This window comes from Hemitrygon akajei, chromosome 4 (genome assembly GCF_048418815.1).
Source record: "Hemitrygon akajei chromosome 4, sHemAka1.3, whole genome shotgun sequence".
Lineage (NCBI taxonomy): Eukaryota > Metazoa > Chordata > Chondrichthyes > Myliobatiformes > Dasyatidae > Hemitrygon > Hemitrygon akajei.
Genome location: NC_133127.1, coordinates 101,240,425 through 101,263,968, shown reverse-complemented (window position 1 = coordinate 101,263,968; position 23,544 = coordinate 101,240,425). Strand labels below are relative to the sequence as shown.

At 41.2% G+C, this 23,544-nt stretch overlaps 1 protein-coding gene across 4 annotated transcripts in view; it reads right to left on the bottom strand.

The window, feature by feature from the left end:
* LOC140726561 (SH3 domain and tetratricopeptide repeat-containing protein 1) overlaps positions 1–23,544 on the bottom strand; it is a 131,261-nt gene that overhangs the window by 61,193 nt on the left and 46,524 nt on the right. For 3 of the 4 annotated variants that reach the window (XR_012098665.1, XM_073043111.1, XM_073043110.1), the window contains 5 exons: positions 13,571–13,698; positions 12,506–12,611; positions 10,679–10,819; positions 9,646–9,832; positions 362–432 (listed from right to left, as the gene is read on the bottom strand). Coding sequence is in view for 3 of the 4 variants with exons in the window: in XM_073043111.1 (XP_072899212.1) it covers positions 362–432; positions 9,646–9,832; positions 10,679–10,819; positions 12,506–12,611; positions 13,571–13,698 (633 nt within the window). In the remaining variant the exon portion in view is untranslated. Of the gene's footprint in view, positions 1–361; positions 433–9,641; positions 9,833–10,678; positions 10,820–12,505; positions 12,612–13,570; positions 13,699–23,544 lie in introns of those variants that run through there. The other variant, XM_073043112.1, reaches the window with a different exon arrangement.

Below are 23,544 nucleotides of genomic sequence, written 5' to 3'. Positions count from 1 at the left end.
TAAAATGCAGGGCCATTGCTTTGACTTTGGTCAATCCACGAGAACAGTAGTCAGTGAGGTTCTCCCAACACGCTTCCCCCCTCCTCACCCCTGCTTCATCACCTTTTAAAGGGCATCTACCCAAACTGGCTGAGAAGTACACTGCCATCCAGAAGTCTGGCACTTGGAACCCATCTCAGTATGAACCACTCAATGGAATGGTTTCCAGTTCAATAGCACCCACCTTTCCTACTCATCCAACCAAAGTCCAAACCATCACCACCACCACCCCTCCAAACCACCTTGCTCCAAAAGTCCCCCTGCCCAGCTACTGCAATTTGTTTTATGTCACACAGCCTTTTGTAAAATGTTAGCACCTTACCAAGTGAACAGGGAAATCCAGCCGCCTCATCACTTGTCATAATTTCTTCATGGTTACCTCTGAAAAACCACCTGAAAACAGACCAGATTCATGAGAGAATTTATACAGTGACTCAGGCCAGACTTTACACTTACTCTTAACTACTTTAGCTTAAATACTATCAAATATGTCAACATTTATGAATATCCTTCAAATTTCATCTACTGTATAATTTTTAGCAATTTAATATGGGTACAGAACCTTCAAGCATGGATGGGAGTCATGATGTAAGAGATGATGAGGCATTACAATATTAATAAAGGAGTACATTACTGCAATAATGAATGAAGACATACTATAAAGATCTTCAACTGAGTTCTTGTACAGTGCCAATAAAAAGTACTCACCCCTCTTGGAAGTTTTCATGTTTTAATGTTTTACAACATTGAATCACAGTGGACTTAATTTGGCTTTTTTGACACTGATCAACAGAAAAAGACTCTTTCATGTCAAAGTGAAAACAGATCTCTGCAAAGTGATCTAATTACAAATTTAAAACACAAATACACCCTATCCTCGTTATATGCGGGGGATATGTTCCTCGCAGTCGACACATAGTATGGAAACACATAATGTGAATAATTATTTAAATAGAGAAAATTAGGGTGCGTTCTGGAGGGCTTCCTAAATATGTTTTATCTGTAACTTATTCACATTTTCATACCAATACGACACAAAAGCAGTACCACAAGGCAACATTCATATTATATTTCAACAATTTAAGGTGATATTCAACATAATAAATCAGAGAAAGTTAACACATTGGAACACATAAGCAGAGTTAACCTATTCTTTGCTGCCTTGAAACCTGACACAGTTTTATCATCCTTACTTATGTAAGTGCGTTTCAACATACGCTTCCAAAAAAGCCCGGTCCTGTCTGTATTAAACACCTACTTTAGTACGATGCCTAACTCAGCTATCATAGCCCACAACTGCAAAGGGTAGCGTTCAGCAGCTTCGTGGTCAGCACTAGCTTGCTCACCACGCACAGCTAAGTTGTGAAGCCTGTGACGATTAACAAACTTAGAAAACCATCCCCTACTTGCACTAAAGCTAACAATATCACTCGACACTGCCTCACTAGCCTCTAAACAAAGGCAACCATAAATTTCCAAAGCTTTCACACAAAGATGATCGGAACTGAGTGTTTTTTTTTGTTTCATGCTCAACGTACAAACTCAACATTTTCTCCATTTTTGTCAAAAATCCGGTTACGCACTTTGGTAACAATCTTTGAAAACACTTGTGATGAACTAATCACTGCATTTTTTATTTTCTCAGCATTTTTCTTTATGTTTCTGATCGTGGACTCACCCCAGGCTGAAGTGGCGTCCCAGAGCTGTGTTACCTTCACCTGACGCGGCCCTGTTTATAATTTCCAACTTTTTTTCCCAAGTGTTATAATTAAATAATAATAAGTAAATAATGCCAAGTGGAAATTAGTCCAGGACCAGCCTATTGGCTCAGGGTGTCTGACACTCCGAGGGAGGAGTTGTAAAGTTTGATGGCCACAAGCAGGAATGACTTCCTATGACGCTCAGTGTTGCATCTCGGTGGAATGAGTCTCTGGCTGAATGTACTCCTGTGCCTAACCGGTAATACTGAAGCAAAGTATTCATTAAATACCTCTGCTACCTGCTCCGACTCCATGCACACGTTTCTACTATTGCACCTGATTGTCCTATTCTCACACAGCTCATCCTCGGGTTTGACAGAGTTTTGTGCACATTTCTGCAGAGCATGGCTGCGGTAGAAATAGACAACATAAAACAGATTCAACAGGTTATTGCCTGTAATGGAGGGCAATAATTATAAAGGGGAGCCTGGACAGGCTGCAAACTTTCCACACTGGAACACAGGAGACTAAGGGTGACTTTTTAGAGATTTATAAAATTATGAGGGACATGGATGGATGGAATAGACAATTAGAATCTTTTTCTCAGGGCAGATGAGAATTTGAACCAAAGGGTTCAAGATAAGAGGACAAAATTTAAAGAAGATTTGAGGGGCTCATTTATCTACATCTACGGTGGTGAATCTTTGGGCTGCCAAACAGGATTGTGAAGATAGATACAGCTGCAATTATATTATTTGGATAGTTACTTGGAAAGGCACAAAGGCATATGGAAATAGTGTAAACAGACATCATGGTGGATAAGGAAGGGACGGTAAATTAGACTGTTTAATTATTTTCTTTGTAGCTCAACAATTAATTACCTGCTTGTATTTTATATAATAACTACTTATCTCTGTTAATATTCAAGGCCATAAGAACAAAAGCATAGGAGCAGAATTAGGCCATTTGGCCCATTGAGTGCTCCACTATTTCATCATGGCTGATCTAATTTTCCTCTCAGTGCTGATCTCCTGCCTTCTCCCCGTGTCCTTTCATGCCCAGACAGTAAAGAATCTATCAACCTCTGCCTTAAATGTACATACAGAGTTGGCCTCCACAGCTGCCTGTGGCAAAGAATTCCACAGATTCACCACTCTCTGGCAAAAAAATTCCTCCTCAACTCTGTTCCAAAAGAACACCCCTCTATTCTGAAGCTGTGTCCTCTGGTCTTCGACTCCTCCACCATAAGAAACATCCTCTTCCACTCCAAGGCCTTTCAACATTTGATAGAATTCAACGAGGTCCCTCCTCATTCTACTGAATTCTACTGACTACAGGCCCAGAGTCATCAAACGTTCTTAGTATCATAAGCCATTCAATCCTGGAATCATTTTTGTGAATTTCCTTTGAACCTTCTCCAGTTTCAGCAAATCCTTTCTAAGATAAAGGGTCCAAACTCCAAGTGAGTTGGAGCACAATACTCCAAGTGAGGCCTCCCCAGTGCTTTGAAGAGTCTCAACATTACACCCTTGCTTTTATATTCCAGACCTCTTGAAATGAATGCTAACATTGCATTTGCCTTCCTCAGCACCAACTCAACCTGCAAATTAACCTTTAAGGAATCCTGCACAAGGACTCCCAAGTCCCTTTGAGCAACCGTTTTTATTTGTACTTTCTCTCCAGTTAGAAAATAGCTCAACCCTTTCATTTCTTTTACCAAAGTGCATGACCATACACTTCCCATCTGCCATTTGTTTGCTCATTCTCCTAATCTGTCTCGGTCCTTCTGAAGCTGCTCTACTTCCTCAAAACTACTTGCACTTCCATCCATCTTCATATCAACTGCAAACTTTGCGACAAAGCCATCAATTCCATCATCCAAATCATTAACATATACCATTAAAAGAATTGTTCCCAACACAGACCCCTGTGGAACACCACTAGTTACCAGCAGCCAACTAGAAGACTCCCTTTATTCCCACTCTTTGCCTCCTGCCAATCAGCCACTGCATTATCCGTTCTAGAATCTTCCCTGTAATATCATGGGTTCATGGCTTGTAAAGCAGCAGCGTGCGGCACCTTGTCAAATTCACCCCAGTGGGTAGCTGGAACATGGAACACACTGCCCAAGGGTGGTGGAGATATAGGCTCTCACAATATTTAAATATCAAGACAAGCACTTGAATTGCTAAGGCACAGGAAGTTTGGGTCAGGAATGGAAAATGAGATTCATGTAGGTGATTTCTTGATGGTCAACACAGACATGGTGGGCTCATTTCTGCACTAGATTATGAACAGCAGTTCACCCATCAATTGTTTTCAACTTAAATTGGTTTAGCAATACTGAATTAAAAATTTTTTCTGCCATTTCTAAATCCCTTTCCAATTTTTTCTAGCCCTTAATTTCATCTCATACCTGCTCCCCAGTTCCTGTGCATTCTTGATTTTCTTTGTGAAGAGGAGAGGGCCACAAAAGGTAAATACACAGGTTATGTATATGCACAAAAGGTAAATACATAGGTTATGTATATGCACAAAAGGTAAATACACAGGTTATGTATATGCACAAAAGGTAAATACACAGGTTATGTATATGCACAAAAGGTAAATACACAGGTTATGTATATGCACAAGTAATTGGAAAAATGAGGAATTGTCTACTTTGGCAAAGAAGTAAAGCAGCAGAATATCTACATTGCACAGTAATTTAGTAGACCCAGTGCATGATTTATGCTTGCCACATCTTTATCGAAACATTTGCTCAGGAAACTTGACACAATGTCATCTTTTGTCATGTGAAAATAAAAGTTATGCTTCAGTGATTTAGGTCAGTGCTGAGAACATATTTGGAGTTCTGGGTACAATATTGATTGCTTTAGTTGAGAATGTACATGTATTTAAACACTTCTGAGAAGATTTACTATTAGCGAGAGTAGGCTAGTCATCCTACAAACAGCAGCCCATCCAACTGGACAAGTATTAGAGAGAGCGATTGAAGCATACAAGGCCCTGAGGGGTTACGGCTTAGTGGGTTAAAACAAACAGATGGTGCTTTTTTTCCCCCCTCATGAGTCAATGGAACCCATCTTCAAAGGGCAGTAGAAACAGCCTTTGGATATGGATTTTGGATTTTAGATAAGGAAGGTGTTGAAAAGTTATTGGGAGTAAACGGGAATGCAGAGTTGAGGTTGGAATCAGATCCCAGAGGCCTCTCTCTCCTAGTTCATTAGAAAGTCAAACTAAATAAATATTTGATTGCTAAATTGACAGCAGAGGTGGAGAAGTCATTTGCTGTAACACAATATTCATGGAGTCTTACAGCATAGAAATAGGCCCCTCAGCCCAATTCATCCTTGCAGCCTGTTGCCCAGCGAATTAGTCCCAACTGCTTGTGTTTGGCCCATAGATATCTAAATCTCTTCTCTGAATCCTCTCAAATTTATGTTCCATATGTACTGCATATGTTAATCAAAATGCTTCTTCGTTTGTTAAAAGTAAAACTGCTTCTTTGTTATGCTAACTGGAGAGAGAGTGTTTTCTTGCAGAGCATTCTCAAAGCTTCTCGCAGCTTGCTTAGGTTAAAGTTGCTGATAACGGGGATTGTATTCATTCCAATTGGGTTGGATGTTATTTTCTCTTGTGGGTCTGGGAGCTGGGATTTCGTGATCTTTTCGGGAGTCGGGGAGAAGACGGCGAAGAAGATGGACATATGCCGCACTGCTCGGTTGATCACTTCAGGTGGTCCCAAGTGCGGGGTCGAGGAAGTCGGAGGAGAGCGAAGAGGGGTCGAACGGTTTGATGGTTGAGCTCCAACGATGTGCACTAAATTGACTGAACTCTGATAAGTTTTGGCGCCTTTTTCTTTATTTTCTTTTCCTTCATATATACTGTATCGTTAGTAATCACTTAGTTCTAGAAAGATTTATAAAATGTATTCTGTAACCGTACCTGGTGTAAGCTTGATATTGTGTGTGCGACGTTGCATTAACATGTATTCCACAGCATCTACGTATACGGGAGGCAGGGTTGGTGTGTGGCTGGAACTTTCCCCTAGACATACACCAGCCTGTCACGCAAGCGTTACACATAAAAAAAGCAGGACTGGAAAGAACAGTCCCCACCCTGCAGCACACAGGAGGAAGACTGGAGTTGGAATGTCATGATATACAACAATGGCTTAGGAGAAGGAAAACGAGGAGAGATCGGACATAGAACAGTATGGCACAGTACAGGCCCTTCAGATAAATAATATCGTGCCAACCTTTTAACCTAATTCTTCCATCCCACATAGGCACACCGATGCAAGTAGAGAGGTAACAGCCTCTTAAATGCCACAAATACATCTCTCTCCACAACCACTGCTGGCAGTGCATTCCATGCACACACAACTCTGTGTAAGTAAAAGCGCCTACCTCTGACAACCCCTCTGTACTTTCCTCCAATCACTAAGTATGCCTTCTCATACAAGTCACTGTCATCCTGGGAAAAAGGCACTGACTGTCCACTCTAAGCAAGTCATTTATCTTGTACACATCTATCATGTCACTTCTCATCCTCTTTTGCTCCAACGAGAAAAGTCCCAGCTTGCCCAATGTATCCATATGACATAGGAGCAGAATTAGACTATTTGGCCCATCAAGTTTGCTCTGCCATTCAATCATGGCTGATCTCTTTTCTCCTGCTCCTCAACCCCTACCAAGCAAGAACCTAACAATCTCTGCCTTAAATACACCCAATGACCTCGGTTTCTACAGCAGCCTGTGGTAATAAATTCCAAAAATTCACCACCCTCTGGCTAAAGAAATTTCTCCGCATCTGTTTTAAATGGACGACCCTCTATCCTGAGGCTGTGCCCTCTTGTCCAAGACTCTCCCACCATGGGGAACATCCCTTCCAAATTTACTCTGTATGGACCTTTCAACATTCGAAAGGTTACAATGAGATCACCCCTCATCCTTCTAAATTCCAGCGAGTACAGACCTAGAGCCATCAAACATTCCTTGTATGATAACATTTTCATTCGCACAGTCATCCTCGTAAACAGTCTCTGGACCCTCTCCAATAACAGCACATCTTTCCTTAGATGAGGAGCCCAAAACTGTTCACAATACTCAAGGTGAAGCCTCACCAGTACCTTATAAAGCCTCAGCGACACATCCCTGCTCTTGTATTCTAGACCTCTTGAAATGAATGCTACCATTGCATTTGCCTTCCTCATCACTGACTCTACCTGCAAGTTAACCTTTAGGATGTTTTGCACAAGAACTCCCAGGTCCCTTTGCATCTCAGTTTTTTGGATTTTCTTCCATTTAGAAAATAGTCTGCATATTTATTTCTTCTACCAAAGTACATGACCATCCATTTTCCAACATAGTATTTCATTTGCCACTCTCTTGCCCATTCTACTAATGTAAGATCTTGTCCTTGTGGAGCCTACCTGTTTCCTCAACACTACCTGTCCCTCCACCAATCTTTGTATCATCTGCAAACTTGGCAGGAAAGCCATCTATTCCATCATCTAAATCATTGATAAACAGCATAAAAAGCAGTCCCAACATCGACCCCTGTAGAACACCAGTAGTCACCGGCAGCCAACCAGACAAGGATCCTTTTATACCCAACACCTTGCCTCCTACCAATCAGCCAGTGCCCTAACTATGCTAGCAACTTTCCTGTAATACTTGGCTCTTAACTTGGCAAGATTGGCACCTTTGCAAAGGCCTTCTGGAAGTCCAAATATACAACATCCACTGCATCCCCTTTATCAATGCTATGTATAATCTCCTCAAAGAATTCCAACAGGTTTGTCAGGTAAGATTTTCCCTCAAGGGAACCATGCTAACTTTGTCCTGTGTCGCCAAGTATTCCATAACCTCATCCTTAACAATTGACTCCAACATCTTCCCAACCACTGAGGTCAGGCTAACTGGTCTAACTTCCTTTCTGCTGCCTTCCTCCTTTTTTAAAGAGTGGAGTGACATTTGTAATTGCCATGTCCATTGGCACCATGCCAGAGTCCAATAATTTTTGAAAGATCATTGCTAATGCCACCACAATCTCCAATGCTGCCTCCTTCAGGACCCTGGAGTGCAGTTCATCTGGTCCAGGTGACTTACGTACCAGTCTTCCAGCTTTTTGAGCACCTTCTCCCTTGTAATAGTAACTGCACCCACTTCTCTTCCTTCAACACACTACAACATCAGACACACTGCTGGTGTCCTCCACAGTAAAGACTGATGCAAAATACTCATTTAGTTCATCTGCCATCTCCTTGTCCTCCATTATTATTTCTCCAGCCTCATTTTCTAGTGGTCCTATAGCCACTCTCATCTCTTTTGTTTTTTATATGTAAAAGCTTTTACTATCCACTTTGATATTGTTTGCTAGCTTCCTTTCATATTTCATCTTTTCCCTCCTAATGATTCTTTTAGTTGTTCTCTGAAGGTTTTTAAAAAGTTTCCCAATCCTGTCTTCCCACTAATTTTTGCTTTGCTGTATATCCTCTCTTGCTTTTACATAAACTTTGACTTCCCTTATCAGGCACAGCTGTACTATTTTATCATTTGAGCATTTCTTCATTTTTGGAATACATTTGTCCTGCACCTTCCTCATTTTCCCCAGAAACACTCACCATTGCTGCTCTGCTGTCATCCCTGTCAGCAGCTCCTTCCAATTTACTTTGGCCAACTGCTCTCTCATACCACTGTAATTTTCTTTACTCCACTGAAATACTGCTATGTCAGATTTTATTTCCTCCCTATCAAATTTCAAGTTGAACTCAATCATATTGTGATCACTGGCTCCTAAGGGCTCTTTTACCTTAAGTTTCTTAATCTCCTCTGGTACATTACATAACACCCAATCCAGTATAGGTGATCCCCTAGAAGGCTCAATGACACACTGCTCTAAAAAGCCAGCTCATAGACATTCAACAATCTCACACTCTTGAGGTCCATTACCAACCTGATTTGCCCAATAAACCTGCATGCTAAAATCTCCCATGACTCTCATAACATTGCCCTTTTGACTCGCCTTTTCTATTTCCTGTTGTAATCTGTGGTCCACTTCCCCATATCCGCACAGACATGTTTCTAACCTAGTCAGTGTGCTGGCAAATCTCTTTTACACCCTCTCAAAAGCTTCTACATTCTTCCTATGATGAGATGACCCAAAATGACTACAATATTCCATGTGTGGTCTAACCAGAGTTTAGAAATGGGGACTAAAATGACTTCACACCTACAAAGTAGTTATTCAGGATAAGCAGGGTGAAATGACAAGAAAGATGTCCTCATCTTCTGTAGGTTTTACCACCAGAGTTTAGCAATGAGTCCTGCACCAAATCATGCAAATTTTCATTGGGCCCCATCTGTGTTGATGGGGCCCAATGAAAATTTGATGGTGCACAACAAGAAAGATCCAGCTGGCTGGAGATCAGGAACCCCCAACTTGCAACCAATCACAACTCTGCTGCACTAATTAATACTAGGGTGTGAAGATCATCTCATTGCAAATGGTCATTGGGAATTCAAGGGATTTGACCTAGTTAGCTGGAGCTCAGCAACTTTTGCACAATCCATTTAATTGCAACCGCAACAAGAGAAAAATATGGCAGACGTTGGTGGATCTTTGCTTCTTTAATTTCTACCATAAACATCTACCAGTGTCTCTGGCTGTCAGATAATGAACACATGAAGATAATTCCACATTTTCCACACTACTCTGAATGCAAAGAAATTGGCAAGAAGATCATTAGTACTTCAGGAAGAGAAGGAACAGGATAGCATCTTTGTCCATGAAGGAAAGAAAAATAAAATCAACAAACTGATCTCTTTGGGTAAAAAAAAGAAATTCACTATGCAAGCTGACAACTTTTAAACAATCTCAGGAAAATTCTGGCACCTACTGATGAAAAGGGTCAAAGACCTCCACATGTGACTTTGGAACCTTCTTTCCACTGACTAGCGATTCTCCAAACCACATGGAACCTCTTTCCGAATTGTCAGCAGCAGCAACGAGGTCATTCATTTCAGGCTGTAGGTCATTTTCATCACACCTTTGATGACTAAGTGGACATGTTATGAAAAACACCCCTACAGGAAAAAACAGTTATTGACATGTACTCCCAAACCTGTAAAATTATACGCAATCAAGCAGAACCAGATTGTAATAATCCTTCCAATTAATCAAACATGCCAATTGATCAGCCCTTCCTTCCAAACCATCAAGCAAAGAAGGATGTTCATTGGATCCTTTGATTGTCTAATCTCCCTGACACAATTGCATTACACGACACAAGTTTGCTTTGGCTGGAGATTCACCAGAAGAATCACCATTTTGAACAAGAGCTTGAAACATGCCAACTTTTAAAAAGTGAAATAAAACATTGATTTTAGATACTTTCTAAATATTTTCCATTTTAGATACTGAAAAAACCAATAAATTCCCATAATGCAAAACAGCTGGCCCAACCATATGTTTTATTGCACATTACATTTATTATTTCCAACTATAAATCTATAACCAAATAGGTATTTGTAAATTTGTGAAGACTCACTTTACAAATTTTGCTTTAATACATTGAATCTTTGGGTTTGAGTGTTTGCCATACACAAGTTGTTTGCTATGAGTGCCGAAGCTTCCAAATCCGTTTTACTCAACCTTTTTGATTCTTGTTAAAGTTTATTTAACATTCATTTTCCAGGAACACTTTTAATATACTTAAAGAATAGGAATAGAAAGAAAACAACAAAATACAAATCATATTTCTAGAAATACTATATTTTGTGAAAACCTTCCTCTTATTTCCTTCAACACCAGCAAAATATTTTGAAAATGGATGGAACTGAAATAAATCCCTCCTCTATCTTTTCTAAACACAGAATTGTTTTGTTTGAGAACCTTCTACTAAAATGCAATTTAAAATGTCAGATCCTTACCTGCCTGTGAAAGAAGGCCTGTACACGTCATTTTGAGAGAATCTTCACTTATCTGAACATCAATCATGGCATCTTCACCAAGAGAAGTCAGCCAAAACCCTTGGTCTAACAATAGATTCTCCATGCAATGATCAATTAAACCTACAAAGCAACAGAAGCTTCTGGTATACCGTAGATCTTAAAGTGATAATTTAATATAACACAAATATACCTGGGAAACAGGGATAATCCAGGCCAATTATAGGGTAGAGAGCCTCAGATCAGTGGTAGGGAAGCTAATGGAGAGGATACTGAGGATTAGGATTTATGTACGTTTGGAAAGGCATGCCCTGCTTAGGGACAGTCAGCATAGCTTAGAATGGGGCAGGTCATGTCCAATAAACTTTTATTTTGAGTAAGTGACAAAGATAAGCATTATCTAGATGGACTTTAGCAAGGCATTTAAAACATCCCTTCACAGTAGGTTGATTCAGAAAATGGAGATGCATGGCATCCAGAGTGAACTGTAAGTGTGGATTCAGAACTGGTTTGCCCTTAGAAGACAGAGAGAGAGGAGGGATGGAAGGCCATTATTCTGACTGGAGGCTCACCACAGTGTTGTTTCACAAGGATCAGTGCTGAAACCCCTACTGCTTGTGAAATATATAGGTGATTTAGATGGATTAGCAGGTTTGAGGATGGCACCATAACTGGAGGATATGTGGACAGTGTAAAGAGCTATCAAACAATAGAGTGGGATAAAGTTCAGTTACAGTTACGGAGAGCGAAGTGGCAGATGGAGTTTAATCCAGGCAAGTGTGAGGTGTTGCACTTCAGGAGGTCAAAGGAAAGGAGAAATTATACCCTTTATACTCCTTAATATCAAGGTACAGATAGATCTTAGGGTCCAGGGTTCACTAAAGGTGGCAAAGTGGTAAGAAGGCATATGACATCCCAAACACAGGAAAATCTGCAGATGCTGGAAGTTCAAAGCAACACACAAAAAAAGCTGGAGGATCTCTGCATTACCTTCACTACTAGAGGTGTTAGTACGAGAGTAAGGAGGTCATGTTGTAATTATATAGAACTCAAGCCACCCAGCCCTTGCAGTATTGTGTATAGTTCTAGTTCCTTCATTATAGGAAGGATGTGGAGATACGGAGAGAGTGCAGAAGAGATTTACCAGAATGCTACCTAGATTAGAGGGTACAATCTACGATGAAAACTGGGGTTGGTTTCAAGTGTCAGAGGCTGAGAGGCATGATAAAGGTTTATTAAATTATGAAAGGCATAGATAGGACAGGCACAATCTTTTACCCCCCAGTGTAAAAATGTCAAACACGAGACGTGATTCCAAGGTGGGAAGGGTGCTGATGGGAGTGTAAAAGAGATGAGTATAAAAGACACAAGAGGCAAGATTTTTTTAATATAACTGCAAAGACTAGTAGATGTCTGGAATGGTTTACCAGGAATAGTAGTGAAAACAGTCAATTTGGTGGCATTTAAGAGGCTTTTCGATAGGCACATGAATACGAAGGGAACTGAGAGACAGATGATACACAGCAAGATGTTTAACACAAGTTGGCATCAAGACTGACACAACATCAAGGGCCAATGTTCTAGATTACTAGAAGTACAAATAGTCACAAATTATTATCTTATATTTAAGATTACAAGCTCTTCAAAAATTGAAATCTACAAACTGCACTGCCAATCCTAGTATATAAAACACACCATTAAGAATTGTATACATCATCATACGTTAATACTTTATGAAAACATGGAATGTTCGGTAATCTGCGAACTATTGTTGCAATATTCATAACAAATTGAAAAAAATGTTCCTACCTAGTGAGTAATAGGTTGAAAATTTCCAAATTTCTTCAAAAGTTTTAAAAGTTATTACAATCAAGTCTTGGTCACTATATATGGACAATAGTCTGGCAGAAAGCTCCTAAATCAGTCAATAAAAAAAGTGTGTTAATTGATACACACCAGCAATAAACTTAGCAAAAGAATAAAATTCTTACCTTAATTAACATTTGCCTCAGAAAATATAAACCAGCATTAAAACTAGCCAACATTCTGTAAGATAAAGCTGAACATCATGGGCAAGTTTCTGCTTTGCATCCAAAATAATGTTTCTCTATGCTAGAACCATCACCCCAATTGAGGTTGTTCAAAGCAATGGCTCACTACCACCTTCTCAAGGGTAATTAGGATTGGTAATAAGTATTGGGCAAATAATGAAAGTTAATATTTGGACAAATGGAGTAGAAGTATGTTGTTGATCTATTATCACTAAAGATTAAGTGTTAAGCGTGTAATTTTAAGATTTTCTGGTAATTTTGTTTTTTACAAAAAAATCTCATTCATGGCATTGCATTGATATCAGTGTTCTGTATGCAATTATATTGGACAGCTAATCTTGAACAACATTTCTTAGAGTCTCGTTAGTTTACTGATTAGAAGACTTCAGTGCGTACATCAGTGAAAGCCAATAGTTAAACAAGTACAGAGCAGACAAGGAATTAGAGAGAAAAAAAAACTGCTAGAAAGCCTAGACAAACCGATAACTTCCCAAAAATGAAAGGAAAACAGGAAACTTATTTGTAATCTCCTTCCACCCCTTAATTACTCATAACCCATTAGAGGTCTTCGATTTCTCAGCAGTCTCAAGGCCAGATTTCTTTGTGGGAGAACTCCATTCTGGACATTTTAAGGAAGAATTCTTTTGGAAATGTTTGAAAATTTAATCACTGTTTCTACAATGCCAGGACCCCCAAACCTATTAATATTGCTGTGAGTGCAAAGTGGGGTGCTCCAGGAAATTCCAGTGCTTCATGGATGCAGACCGAAGATAACACTTTCCTCATCTTTCTTTTGCCGCTGATGCTATAGATTGCAACTTACACTGAGGAGGGTCACGACCTCTCCACAGTCATTCTCTAGAATTCGCAACCTTCCTCTCAGCATGTCCTGCAGCAAAGCATCAGGAAGTCCTGTTGTTTGTCTCTTCATCACCAGTTTCATTGATATATCTATCAAGGAAACAAACAGAAACTTACTTCACAATACTGCATTGTATTTTTAAATTACAAACTTTGATTTGGTTCTTCTAGATATACACTATAACTTTACTCTGAAACCTTTGGTCCTGAGTGGGAGCCACAGCAAATTATGTTACCGATGACTTATATCACTAATACCTACAGCAGTTAAGTGGAAACCAGTCTTTGCAAAAGCATCCAAGTTCACAGTAAGGAAAAACAAACCAGTACCATGAGAGTGATAGAGTGGCAGTTCCTGAAGAGTGAAGGCTGATAGGAGTAGGGAACCTTGGATCTCAAGTGAAATTGAAGAAAAAAAAACGAAGCAGCTACAGAGAGCTGGGATCAAGTGAATCCGTGGAGAGGTACAGGGACCCCAGGAAAGAATGCAGATGTTGGAAATCTTGAACAACGCACAAACCAAAATGATGAAGGAGAATGTGTGATACAAATAGTCAAGGAGGATTCAGGAGTGCAGAAAGAGGACATGGCTAGCTTTGGCAGAGAAGATTATGGAGACTCCAAGGAGATTAAAGGGCTCCTCTAAGCCCAAAATTGATATCTAAATGGAGATGTACAGGTTCCTGAAGAGCATACATCTTCTCTGCTTTCACAGTGGAGAAAGAGATGAAGACTTTGTAACTAACAAAAGTAACATGTGACAGTATACGGCACTAGACAGCCCACTTAGCCCATAAATTTGTGCCAGCCTTGATACCAAATTATACTGTGTCCTCTTGCTACACATGGGCCCACAGTTGTTTGCCATCTACATCAATATTATTTGTTAACTATATCATTACTTGCCATCTACAGTATATTATCTATTTTGTGGCATAGATGGGGAGAATGGGTTTTCCAGGGTTGGGATATTGAAAGAAAGAAGGTATAGTTTTAAGGTTAGAGGTGAAAGGTTTAATAAGAAACTGAAGGGCATTTTTTTTCATTTCATAAGTGGCAAATACATGGAACGAGCTGCCAGAGGAGTGAATGGCAGATCTATTAATTATGCAGCAAGTAAACTGTAGTAAAATGCTAAAACCTCCAAAAGACATAAGCTCACCCCCCAGAAGACATAAACCCCTTCAAAACCCTCCCCCAAAACATAAAAACTTACAAAACTAAAACATTAACAATCCTCCAATGAAGTCTGCATATTCTTTGTTGTAAAACATTTTAATAATTTCTAGAGTTAACTCTCATCTCAAGACATCCTTCTGCAGTTTTTCATTTTAGTTTTTTTCTGTCCTAATTTTAGTTTGTGCTGTACAGTTAACCACATCTGCCATGAAAATAACAAATTTTAGTTTATCATCAATGAACCCTTTGTTTTACAATCATGCACTTTACACACTGTCTTTATCTGCATTCTGAATATTAATAAGTCCTATTGACACTGTCTTCAGTACTTCCACCCAAACACACTGCACACCCACAGCTTTCTTGTACACAGGACACGCTGCATAGCAAAGTTATGCTCCCCTCCACAATTGCTCTATTTTGGCCTAAAGCCTTCTCCACAATTACCATAATCATGTTCTCCACCACCACTCTACCCCCTTACACACAGCAGCTACTTCAGCAAACTTCTGGCACTGAAAGCATCTCAGAAGGTGTGGCACATGGACTGGAACATAGTAACTGTAACCTAAATTAACCCTAATTCAGTAACTTTTTTTCCATCAAATTTAATCAATGCTGATAAGCTATCTGTTCTTAATATACCACAAAATCCTTCTAAATAGTTAGCAGCTGTAACTTTTCCCCTGACCTAATTATTTTTAACTTGGTCCATGGATACATTTAGATCACTACTGTGACTACTCCCCAGGGGCACTGTCATTCAATACAATTCATTCATGTTACTTTCCTTCCTCTCACAGCTTTTAACCCCAAAGCTTTCTCACATTGCTCACTATCTTTACAAAACACCAAGAACACCCCATCTTTTAAAGGTTTTGCACCCGTAATAACTCCCAATGCTTTTTTTCAAATCTTTAGTTAATACAATTGGGATTTATATCAGAAACAGGTCCACATTCGATATTCATCAACACCTTAACCTCTTCCTTCCTTCTTTTATTTGATTCCTGTCCACTGCCTTCATCATCGGATAAGCCAGTACAATCCTCAATTTGCCGCTTCTTTTTCCAGAGTGTGATATATAGGTAGATGAACAGGAATGATTTAGAGGATTTGGTCCAAATGGGCGAATTAGAGTAGTTTGGATGGGCATCTTAGTTGGCATAGACCAGTTGGGCTGTATATCCCTGAAATGGTTGACCCATCAACCATTACCAGCTTTTGTTCTTGTGTATTGCAAAATCCACATTTTCATTAACTGTACATTTGATTCCAGGAACCCTTGTGACTTTAACACCCCAAGTTAAAGCTGCTCAGCTGCAGTAATTTCAGCTCTTTCTCCAGCCATTTAAAACAAAGGCTCGCTGCCAAAGCATTATCAGCCATGCCACTCAGCTTAAAAGCAAGTCCAAACACTGCATTAATTCAGAGACCAATAGTCTGAACAATGTTTCAGATTTGCTGACCACCAAGGGGATAAACTTCCCAGCACATCAGCCTTCAGTTTTTTAAAAATCTGAATGCACAATTATAATACAAGTTATGAATTCCACTTCACTTTTGTTTAATAAACAGGAAGGTTTATTCAGTAAATCTAAAATCTATCAATGCTTAAGAAACCTTTTTATGTTAACCCTTCTATTTGTTTCATTATGCTGGAGTCTTACAACTCAAAGGAGAATGGAAAAAATAAGTGGGTGGAATGCCCACAAAACCATCAAACATAGGAGCAGAATTAGGCCATTCAGCCTATTGAGTCCACTCCAGCTATTTCATCATGGCTGATCCCAGAACCCATCCAACCCCATACACATGCAGTCGCACGACATCCCTTGGTGCCCTGACCAATCAGGAATCTATCAACTTCCGCTTGAATATACCCCTGGACTTGGCCTCCACCACAAGCTATGGCAGAGCATTCCACAGATTCACTACTCTTTGGCTTTAAAAAAAATCCTCCTTACATCTGTTCTAAAGGGTTTCAAGGCTGTGCCTTCTAGTTGTGGACAGGCCCACCACAGGGAACATCCTCTCCACATCCACCCTATTTAATCCTATCAACATTCAGTAGATTTCAATGAGATCCCCACACACTCTTCCGAAGTCCAGTCAGAACAAGCCCAAATCTGCCAAATGAACCTCATACATTAACCCCTTCAAACCCAGAAACATCCTCGTGAACCTCCTCTGGACTCTGCAATAACAATACATCCTTTCTGAGATAAGGGGATGAAAATTGTTGACAATACTCCAAATCCAGCCTGACGAGTGCCTCAGCATTATCTCCTTGCTTTTATTTTTTATTCCCCTTGAATAAAATGCTGACATTGCATTTCACAAACATGAGAAAATATGCAGATACTGGAAATCTGAGCAACACACACAAAATGCTGGAGGAACTCAGCAGGCCAGGCAGCATCCATGGAAAAAAAAGAACAGTCAACATTTTGGGCTGAGACCCTTCAGCAGGACTGGAGAAAAAAAAGCTGAGGAGTAGATTTGAAAGGTGGGACAGAGAAATGCCAGGCGATAGGTGAAACTTGGAGGGGGATGGATGAAGCAAAGAGCTAGGAAGTTGATTGGTGAAAGAGACAGAAGGCCATGGAAAAAAAGAAATGGGGGGGAGGGGGAAGAAGGAGCACCAATGGAAGGCAATGGCAGGCAAGGAGATAATATGAAAGAAGGACAGGAGGATGGAAAATAGTGAGGGGGGGGGAGGAGGGTAGAGACATTACCGGAAGATTGAGAAATTGATGTTTTTATTAGCTTTTATTATTATGTATTGCAATGTACTGCTGATGCAAAACAACAAATTTCATGACATTTGCCAGTGACATAATATTGAGCCTTTTTAAAGCATCAGTGATGCCTCACTTGGGAGTTTTGAGAGCAATTTTGGGCCCCTTATCTTAGAAAGGATGTGCTGAAACTGGATAGGGTTCAAAGGAGATTCACAAAAATGATTCCAGGATTGAATGGCTTGTCATAGGAAGTGTGCTTGATGAATCTAGGCCTGTACTCACTAGAATTCAGAAGAATGAGGGGCAGCCTCATTGAAGCCTATTGAATGGTGATAGAGTGGATATGGAGAGGATGAAGACCAGAGGTCATTACCTCAGAATAGAGGGTTATCCTTTTAGAACAGAGATGAGAGTAATTTCTTTAGCCAGAGAGTAGTGAATCTGTGGAATTCATTGCTACAAGCAGCTGTGAAGGCCAAGTCTTTATGTATATTTAAGGCAGAGGTGGTGTTACGTATCCCGTAACTGGGTCACTTACCAGCAAAGATAGAGAGGTCCGTTGAAGTCTGATGGTACTAATTTTAACAGTATTTATTAGTAAAGATTCACAAAAATAATATCAATGCAAACATACAGATAATATATGTTGTCAATACTAAATCTAAAGGTGCGGGTATAATAATAATCAATAAGAAATAAGCTCTATCGTTGTCTAGGGGATAATGAATTGTCCAATGGAAATGTACAGTTCACTGCAGTTCCACAAGCTGCCGTCTTTTGGTTGTCGCTGTGTTGCACTTTGTTGGAGAGAGAGAGAAATAGGAATAGAATGGGAACAGTTACCCTGCGGGTTTTCCAACCTTTATGAATTCGATCCGTCGGAGTCTCGTTGGGGGTGGCCGTTCACTTGTGGCCTCTCCTTTAGCTAAAGCTGTTCTTCCGTGGTAAGGCGCCAATCCCAGGCAAGGGAAAGACACACACGAGCCCCCCACCGGCTGTCACTATTAAACGCTGACACAGGATTTCTAGCATGTCTTCTGGTGCGTCTGAGGGGCTGTTCCCACAGACCCTCTTTTTATCCTGACTCACAGGGTCTCAGGTGTCAATCAGGTTGGGGATGATGCAATCCCTCCACCAACCTCCTCCTTGGTTCATTGCCTGGGGCTTTGATTGCATCGTCCAGGATGCAATACACAAGTCCGTCTCCAAGAGACAATAGCCGGTATCAATGGGTCCGCCTTTCGGAGGCCAGGACACATTCTAACCCTTTTGTGGATTCTGCATGTCTTTCTCTCATTTCCTGTGTCTCCTGAATTGACTCAATAGTGATCTTGCGATTCTCACAAAGGAGGGGGCTACCCCCGTACCCTTCGGCCCCTCAGAGCTGTGGTACATTCATAACAGTGGATAGATTCCTGATTGGTCATGACAGGAGATTGGGGCTGAGAGGGAAGTTGGATCAGCCTTGATGAAATGGCAGAGCAGACTCAATGGGCCAAATGATCCAATTCTGCTCCTATGTCTTATGGTCTTATATTGAGCCTGATACCAACCATGTACAGGCAGATGAGATCAGTTTAGTTTGGCATTATGGTCAGTGCAGATGCGTTAGGCCAAAATGGCTGTTGCTGTGTGATACTATTTTTGTTCTCTTCTGACCCCTGGTCCTACAATTCTATCTGGAGCATCCTCCTTCATCTTGCTTGTCCAGTTCTGCTATAGTTCTTCAGGCCTAAGTGATACCCTCTCATTTTCCTAAACTTAAGCATCCATATGCCTAAACCTGTCAAACCTCCCCTTAAGTCACCATCCCATCCCAGGTATCTGTCTGATGAATTTTTACCACACTTCCTCCATAGCAAAAACAGGAGACAGAAAACTATAGGCCGATTTGCCTGACTACAATGGTTGGTAAGATGTTAGAATGCATTATTAAGGTTGGCATTTCGGAATACTTGGAAACATTATAAAATGGGGTGAAATCAGCATTGTTTCATTAATGGAAGATCTTGTCTGACAAACCTGTTAGAATTCCTTGAGGAGATAACAAGCACAATAGGTCCACAGCAGACACCATTTCATTAGCTCTTCACTCAACCCTGGAAAATCTGGACAGCAAAGATGTATATGTAAGGTTGCTCTTTATTGACTAGAGTTTGCTATTTGATGCTATCACCCCATCAAAACTAATCAGTAAGCTTCAAGAGCTTGGCATCATTACTCTTGTGCAATTGGATCCTCTGTATCCTCACTTGCAGACCCCAGTCTGTGTGAATTGGCACATCTCTTCCACAATCTCCACCAGCACAGGTGCACCACATGGCTATATGTTTAGCCCCCTGCTCTACCTACTTCATACTTACGACTGTGTGGCTACAGAGCTCCAATACCATATCCACATTTGCTGACAACACCACTATTGTTGTCCAAATCAAAGGTGTTGATGAATCAGCATAGAAGAGGAGATTGAAAATCTAGCTGACAGTGCTACAATAACAACTTCTCAGTCAATGTCAAGAGGACCAAGAGCTAATTATTGACTTCAGGAGGTGGAAACCAGAGGCCAGTCCTCACCAGGAGACTGGAGATGGGGAGTGTCAACTCAGTGTTACCATTTCAGAGGACCTGTCCTGGGTCCAGCATATTAGTGCAATTACAAAGAAACTACGGCGGCATCTCTACTTTCTTAGCGGTTTACAAAGATTCAGCATGACATCGAAAACACTGACAAACTTCTACAGATGTGTGGTGGAGAGTATATTTTCTGGTTGCATCACAGCCTGGTATGGAAACACCAATGCCTTTAAAAGGAAAATCCTACAAATAGTAGTGGATATGGCCCAGTCCACCAAGGGTAAAGCTCTCTCTACCATTCAACACATCTACAAAGAACGCTGTCGCAGGAAAGCAGCAGCCATCATCAAGAGCCCCCAACACCCAGGCTCTTCTTGCTCCTGACAGCAGGAAGGTGGTACAGTAGCCCTAGGACTCACACTACCAAATTTAGGAACAATTATTACCCCTCTACCATCAGGCCCTTGAACCAGTGGGGGCAACTTCACTCATCCCATCACTGAACTGTTCCCACAACCTACAGATTCACTTTCAAGGACTCTCCATCTCATGCTGTCAATATTTATTGCTTATTTATAATTTACATTTTTCTTTTGTATTTGCACAGTTTGTTGCTTTTTGAACTCTGGTTGTTTGTCTGTCCTGTTGGGTGCGGTCTTTCATTGATTCTATTGTGTTTCTTGGATTTACTGTGAATGCCCGCAAGAAAACGAGCTGTATATGCTGCACACAAAGTGCAAAACAAGGTAAAATCCCATGGTTTGGCAACAGTTTGAGACCTCTCTTCAGATTTCTTCCTCTAAATCCCACAGAGTGCTGGGTAGTCTATAATATACCCCCCTTAACGTGGTCATACCTTTCTTATTCAATTCCACACATAAAGCCTCATTAGACGAGTTCTCCGGTCTATCCTGACTGAGCACTGCCGCTAGAAACACCACCCCTCTGCTGTCTCGTCTAAGTCAATGGAACCGCAGAATACCTAGTTGCCAGGCCTACCCCTCCTGCAACCGAATCCCACTAATGGCTATAATGTTATAATGTTGATTCATGCCCAGAACTCATCTGCCTTTCCTACAATACTTCTTGCGTTGAAGTATACACAGCTCAGAACATTAGTCACACCACGCTCAACCTTTTGATTCCTGACATTGTCTGAGGTCTTAACAACATGTCTCCACAACCTCTCCACTAACTGTTCTGGCAAATCTGACGTGTATAAGGAAGTGATTAAGGAAGTTCATAGCAAGAGGATTCGAGTATAGGAGCAGGGAGGTTCTACTGCAGTTGTACAAGGCCTTGGTGAGACCACACCTGGAGTATTGTATGCAGTTTTGGTCCCCTAATCTGAGGAAAGTCATTCTTGCCATAGAGGGAGTACAAAGAAGATTCACCAGATTGATTCCTGGGATGGCAGGACTTTCATATGAAGAAAGACTGGATCGACTAGGCTTATACTCACTGGAATTTAGAAGATTGAGGGGGGATCTTATTGAAATGTATAAAATTCTAAAGGGATTGGACAGGCTAGATGCAGGACGATTGTTTCTGATGTTGGGGAAGTCCAGGACGAGGGGTCACAGTTTAAGTATAAAGGGGAAGCCTTTTAGGACCAAGATGAGGAAAAACTTCTTCACAGAGAGAGCGGTGAATCTGTGGAATTCTCTGCCACAGGAAACAGTTGAGGCCAGTTCATTGGCTATACTTAAGTGGGAGTTAGATAGGGCCCTTGTGGCTAAAGGGATCAGGGGGTATGGAGAGAAAGCAGGTACAGGGTTCTAAGTTGGATGATCAGCCATGATCATACTGAATGGCGGTGCAGGCTCGAAGGGCCAAATGGCCTACTCCTGCCCCTATTTTCTATGTTTCTATGTGTTCCCTCCTACATCAACTCCTTAGTCACATGACACATATGTTCAAATGCTGTTCATAGACTTCAGTTCAGCATTCAACACAATCATCCCTCAGAAACTGATTGGAAAGCTGAGCCTACTGGGCCTGAACACCTCCCTCTGCAACTGGATCCTAGACTTCCTGACTGGGAGACCTCAGTCAGTTCGGATCGGAGGCAACATCTCCAACACCATCACACTGAGCACAGGGGCTCCCCAGGGCTGTGTGCTCAGTCCACTGCTGTTCACTCTGCTGACCCACGACTGTGCTGCAACACACAGTTCGAACCACATCATCAAGTTTGCCAATGACACGACCATGGTGGGTCTCATCAGCAAGAACGACGAGTCAGCATACAGAGAGGAGGTGCAGCAGCTCATGGACTGGTGCAGAGCCAACAACCTGTCTCTTAATGTGAACAAAACAAGAGAGATGGCTGTTGACTTCAGCAGGGCATGGAGCGACCACTCCCTGCTGAACATCGATGGCTCCTCGGTAGAGATCGTAAAGAGCACCAAATTTCTTGGTGTTCACCTGGCGGAGAATCTCACCTGGTCCCTCAACACCAGCTCCATGGGAAAGAAAGCCCAGCAGCGTCTCTACTTTCTGCGAAGGCTGAGGAAAGTCTATCTCCCACCCCCCCATCCTCATCACATTCTACAGGGGTTGTACTGAGAGCTTCCTGAGCAGCTGCATCACTGCCTGGTTCGGAAATTGCACCACCTCGGATCGCAAGACCCTGCAGCGGATAGTGAGGTCAGCTGAGAAGATCATTGGGGTCTCTCTTCCCGCCATTACAGACATTTACACTACATGCTGCATCCGCAAAGCAAACAGCATTATGAAGGACTCCACGCACCCCTCATATAAACCTTTCTCCCTCCTGCCATCTGGGAAAAGGCACCGAAGCATTCGGGCTCTCACGACCAGACTATGTGACAGTTTCTTCCCCCAAGCCATTAGACTCCTCAATACCCAGAGCCTGGACTGACACCAACTTACTGCCCTCTACTGTGCCTATTGTCGTGTTTATTATTTATTGTAATGCCTGCACTGTTTTGTGTACTTTATGCAGTCCTGGGTAGGTCTGTAGTCTAGTGTAGTTTTTTTTCTGTGTTGTTTTCACGTAGTTCAGTGTAGTTTTTGTATCGTTTCATGTAGCACCATGGTCCTGAAAAACTTTGTCTCGTTTTTACTGTGTACTGTACCAGCAGTTATGAGCGAAACGACAATAAAAAGTGACTTGACTTGACGTTAAACTATATGATCTTCCTATTTCTTGCCTCACCAGAATGGGTCACAATCCTGAGGACCTCAAATCACTTTGCAGAACCTCGTCACTCTTCCTACCTACATCATTGGTTGCTCAAGTGTTTCTGCTACTGCTCTCTCTTTAGTTATTCCTGCTCTGTTATGTGTATTGGATTTAGCATTGACACCTGTAAGGAAAGGACAGATAAAGTGTTCATTTGAGGATGTCACATAAATGAAAATCACTGCAAAGGCTAAAATATGGCAGATTTAAAATCAAACCTTGCAAAACAGT